The 5,555-nt window shown below is 44.3% G+C and overlaps 1 protein-coding gene across 1 annotated transcript; it reads right to left on the bottom strand.

The window, feature by feature from the left end:
* Positions 1-246: 246 nt before the first annotated feature.
* On the bottom strand, positions 247-4,999 carry pim3 (Pim-3 proto-oncogene, serine/threonine kinase). Its single transcript, XM_006633431.3, has 6 exons — positions 4,230-4,999; positions 3,843-3,952; positions 3,697-3,747; positions 3,081-3,444; positions 1,779-1,955; positions 247-1,611 (listed from the first exon to the last, which is right to left on the bottom strand). The coding sequence occupies exons 1-6, from the start codon at positions 4,315-4,317 to the stop codon at positions 1,427-1,429; spliced, it is 975 nt and encodes a 324-aa protein (XP_006633494.1). The 5' UTR covers positions 4,318-4,999; the 3' UTR covers positions 247-1,426.
* Between the last annotated feature and the right edge of the window lie 556 nt (positions 5,000-5,555).

Here is a 5,555-nt window from a genome sequence, read left to right as displayed (position 1 = left end):
ACATACCATTCAAGCGATGCACTTACAGTAAATGAAATTCCACACCATTGTTAAAAACAAACTTTTAATTGAAATTTTGGTATAAAAAAATATGCTCTCCATTGTAGTATTTCACACTGCTGAAGTGGAAAAAAAGGAAAAAAATTCCAAATCTGAGCTGCATAAATGCAACTACGCACAGCACACAGTAATTTAAACAAATTACATGCCGCCCTCCTAATAGTTAATGAATGGAGACTACACAAATTTAATAATTTAAAACCTTTTATCCAAACAGTATAACTGTACATTTCCGATACAGCCATTCACGGCCTATCATTACCAATGATCATTGGAAATGAAAATTAAATAAATAAATACTCACCGCCCTTCCACATAAAATATACCTTTTTACTAGTGACACCAGTCTCCAGCTTGAGTGACAGCTGAATTCTGGCTAACTAAAAAAAAACTACAGGAATGCAAACAAAGGCCATGATCAAACAACTTAAGGAATATTATTTCTTAAAAAAGGTTTAGAGAAAATAAATAGCCACAGAGTGGTACTGTGGAATGTCTAACTTGCACAAATAAATAAAATGACATGGAAATTGTACATAAATACACTATACACATTTTTTAAAAAATATAACTGAGTTCATGAATATTGCATTGATTGTGCATTTTACAACCATGCCCTGACATGCCTTAGCCAGAAACATACCATTTGCAGTATGGTGGAAGAAAGGGGAGGTAGGGAATCCGAGCCTAGTGGTAGAGGGGGGGGGGGGGTGGTTGGAAGTATTTAATATACATTTAAAAAACGCTTTGACATGTATCCCACATCTCCGCATACAACGAAGTATCTTTAGAGCAGCAAAGAAAAGGGTGCAGTGTTTGTGAAGGTCTGCATTTCAAGTATTCCATCACCAGTGAAGAGGACCTTTTAATCTGAAACCAAGCAGCTTTAGAACTGCACATGACGGAACACCAAAAACCCTGGGATGTCCCCCTGTGCAATTTAAAAACATGCAACAGTTACACCTGAAGAACGCCCCACTAATGCAGCTTTCAAAAGGCACTCAAAAGCAAAATTTTAACATTTGAAACAAAACTAGTAAGGCTCTATGAGAGCAAAATCTGAATTCTGTTCAGGAGGGTCACCAGGTTCATAACCAGCCTTATTACAAAATAAGAAAATAAATAAAAGCACTGGCCTGGCACTCCCAAACAGTAGTGTTCCCAATGAGGAAAATTCATAATTTAAAAAAAAGGGAGAAGCCAGAAATAGAAATTACAGTTCCCTAAAAAGGAGAAATAAAAGGTTCAGATTTGCAGAATGTGAAATAAGCATCCCATCCAATCCCACACACACACGCACACAGAGTGGCAGGAAAGCCACAGAGTTCTTGGCATGTGGCTAGTCTTGTAAGGTCATTCAAGGGCTTCAAAGGCTCTCTTTGCTTGAGCTTGTGCTTGACGCGTCATTGTCCATGGTTCTCAATCGGATATCGCAATCTTCTGTTTTGACAACCTCTGTTTTACGCATCCACTGGTGATCAAATAACTGCTCCAGTGTAGGTCTGTCTGAAGGCCTCAGAGAAAGACACCACTTAATCAGCTGCTGACATTCTTAAAAAGAAAGAAATTCAAATAGAGTTAAGGGGAGGACTCAAAATGCAATTTTTCCCAAAATCAAAATATCAAGTACTTTGGGACCTCCATTTACTTAAAAATGGTGATGAGTACAAGATCTAGCTTACAATTGGATTTTTACATGGAAGATATTAATGTCTTACCAGCTGAAATTCTCCTCCGGAAGTACAATCGCCCCCTCAGGATCTCCTCATCTTGTTCAAAGGGGATGTCTCCACACACCATATCATACAGCAGCACACCCAGTGACCACACAGTTGCTGACCGGCCATGGTATCTGTGGTAGCGGATCCACTCAGGTGGACTGTACACCCTGGTGCCTGGGGAAAAAAAAATCACCATCCTAATCAATGGATTCACTAGTTTAGCCCTGGACAAGAATTCCCCTACCTTCCACCATTTCCTTTTGTGCCATGTGGCTAAAATTACGTGTTCCATAATCCTCTTAATTGGACTTTGCTTACAACTGTTTTTGGATTAGGCTTTGGCCTTTGCATTGTATAACGTCAATCAGCTGACTGTTTACAAACAGCCAAGCTGCCTTCTACACCCTCCCCCTATCTGTCCACGTAGCATCTGCAGTTAACAGCAAACCCAAAATAAAATCATGGAAAAGACTTGGGGGAATGGGGGGGGGGGAGGAGAGACCGACTGCATCACCATGTTCCTGCCGCCTGACAACCCCTGGGCTTTTCAATCTGGCACTGATTTTCTCACTCTGGTGTCTGTGAATAACCTCCCCACTGTTCCCCTGGAGAGAAACAAAAGCTACCTTTCTTTCTCTTCTTTCCAAAGGGATTTAAAACCCGCCATCCAACCCCCCCAGGGGCAGGAGTGTATCTTGGATACCAAACAAAAACAGGAATCCATGATGCTGGCCGTCACGTGACCCACGGGCTCGGGATTCACAACAAACAGATGTTACGTGGCAGCCGATCACATTTCCATCAAAACTGCGCTTCAATACAAGAGTCTCTATTTGCATGTGCAGGATTACCAAGCCTCCACCACGACATCAAAATATTTCCCTTTCAGGCTACCTTAACCCAATTATCTAAAGGTTTCTTACCAAAACTACGGGCTTTTAAAAACCAAAACGTAAGCACATTGCCAAGAGCTCTCTACTGCTACAGTCTCTAAAAATGTAATAACATCCATGAGCACTTCGTTTGCCATTCACAGCAGAGGATATCGCCCCCTAGGAAAACCCTTTAAATATTAGCGAAACAAACTGCTGCGTCACAAATTCGGGGTAGCCTCTAACAAGGCAAACATCCCTTTTTAATTCCTCGCTAAAAAAAAGCCAGAAACCCATCAGGCATTAACTGACAGGGTACTGAAGCACTCAAAATTCAATCTTTTTGATCCAGCCTGTGTGGGATTTTAAACCGGGGTCATAATCCATTCCAGCACAGGCTGCAAGAAACCGTCCACGGCGCGCGTACCGTCGAAGTCCGTGTAGACCGTGTCCTTGAGAATCGCCCCCGACCCGAAGTCGATCAGCTTGAGCTCGCCGGTCCGCAGGTCCACCAGCAGGTTCTCGTCCTTAATGTCCCTGTGGACCACCCCGCAGCTGTAGCAGTGCCGCACCGCCTCCAGGACCTGGCGGAAGAAGCCCCGGGCTGTCTCCTCATCCAGAGCGCCCTTCTCGGTGATGAAGTCGAACAGGTCCTTGACCAGCTCCGGCCTCTCCATGACGATCAGCCAACCGTCGGCTCTTTCGTACCAGTCCAGGAGCTTTATCACGCCCCGAAACGCAGTGCCAACTTTCTTCAAGAGGAGAATCTCCAAGGGCACCATCACGCCGTTCTGAAAGGAAAACACTGAAATATTACAATCGCGTACCCCCCCCCCACACACACACACACTCCCTCCCCTTCTACTGCGCGTTTACCGTTTATCCATCTTTTTTTTAATAAATAAAGATAACCCACGTTTATAAAGAATAAAAAAAAAATCAAATGACAAATCTGCGTTCAAATAACCGCACAGCGCAGACCTCGGACGAAACCGGCGGCTCAAGACGCGCAAAGCCAGACATTCAGATCAGCGCCTACTTACTATCGAGCCCCACTCCGTCACTCGCTCTTTAGCCACATGTTTCACAGCAACCTGCAACCAGAGAAGAAGAAAAAAAATTAGAAATGCTTCCATGTGTGCCACAGAAAGTAATCGGATAAGATGCCGATAAAACTCGCCGCCCTTACCGCCAGACCGTCGGAGATCCTGTTGCCGGCGTAGACGGTGCCGAACCCGCCGCTGCCCAGCACGGAGCCCACCTGGTACACCTTGTCAAAGGGCTCCTTCTCCACTTTCACTGCAAACAAACACAAACGTGTAGATGGCACATGAGCACGCGTGTTTCTATATTCTCAAGCAGCACTACAAGTCTCGTTAGGCGTCCGATTTGAAGGCGACCTGCTTATTTGTGAGAACATTAATCGCTGGACGCCCACAAGGCTCTACCTAAACTCGCCACATCTTAAAATAAGAGACAGAGATCCATTCAGAAAAAGTGGCAGAAATCTTAAGGAAAATATCCGAACAACGCGCACAGACGTTTTAAAAACAGCCCGACGTCAACTTCACCATACCTGGTTGGAGCTGGATTTTAACCGGTAAATGATCCATGCCGGTCGGGTTGCAAATGTGAGCCAGCGAGCCAAACTTGGACAGCAACATATTCTAACAAAGGTCTCTTTTTCTCTGTACACGGATCTTTACAATCCCCTGCTTAGTTTCAGAAGTTCTCGATGACCAGTAGCAATCCAATCCAATTCAGGTCAAGCACAAATTTCCAATCTCCAGGTTTGTTATGATGCTGATCACTGATCCAAGGCGCAGCACCACCGCCGCACTGCAAAACCTCCGGGAGCAGCAGATATCACGCTTGTAGATCCGAGAGGAGTAACTTCTTAAACAAAACTGCTTCAAGAAAGTAATTCATATCATGTTTGTAAACTTGACGAAAAGATTCCCTCGATTTTTTTTTTCTGCGATGAATACAGATATATAAAATCAGGGAGTCCACACGAATATGCAGCTGATGCAGCAACAGCAATCTAATCTCCTGCCACAGCGCTCCAGCAGGATCACAGACTCTCCCACTCTGAGCCCGAGCCGCGGCCGCCCCCACTTCTTAACTCCAATATTTTGACGCGTGGAGGGGGCGTATATATCCCTCCGCCACTCAAACTAATATTCAACATTAACACGACTACAGCCTTAACACGACTCCCGCCCTCCAAAGTAAAGGAATGAAAAGGACATGCGAAAAATACTGAGAATTCTCGATTCTCTTGCGCGCTTCGTTTCAAAACGCCGGTAACGCTCAGCAACCGCACTATTTTAGCATAGTACTAGACGCCCAAGGATTTCTTGTCTGAAAGCTTTGCATTGCGTTCATTAGCAAAATGGAACACCCGCATTTGCATAGGTGCGATTCCAGCCAATGAAACTGCGACTGGATCGCCGCGCACTGCCTTCAGACCAACCGAAAACGGATGATTAGCATAAAAGGGAGGAGGTCGCGGCACACGTGGCGGGAATTCCGAGACGCGCCTTTTTTTATCCATTTTTCTGCGGCTCTGCAGAGCTCCTGCCTGAAGAAACAGAGCTTGGGAAATCGAAGGTGGAGATCACGCTTTTTTTCTGTCTAGTTGATCTCATTAACTCGCTGTATCCAGGTTTTAAAAAATGCATGGTGGATGTATCACTATGTGCGTATATCTAGTCTCTAGGTCTTTTGGTACCTTGGTCTCATCTTATACAGGTACATTATTACAACGCATAAGACAGAGGTCTTTTTTTTCCCCCCAAGTCGCAGCCGAGTTAAAATTAGCCTTAGATGTGAAATTGACAAACTATACCCTTTCTAACATAACCGCTTATATTTAAATAAAGTTTTGGTTTATTTGGCA

Source organism: Lepisosteus oculatus, chromosome 7, assembly GCF_040954835.1.
Source record: "Lepisosteus oculatus isolate fLepOcu1 chromosome 7, fLepOcu1.hap2, whole genome shotgun sequence".
In the NCBI taxonomy this organism is placed as follows: domain Eukaryota; kingdom Metazoa; phylum Chordata; class Actinopteri; order Semionotiformes; family Lepisosteidae; genus Lepisosteus; species Lepisosteus oculatus.
The sequence above is the reverse complement of the archived record's forward strand: the minus strand, read 5'-3'. Positions and strand labels throughout refer to the sequence as shown.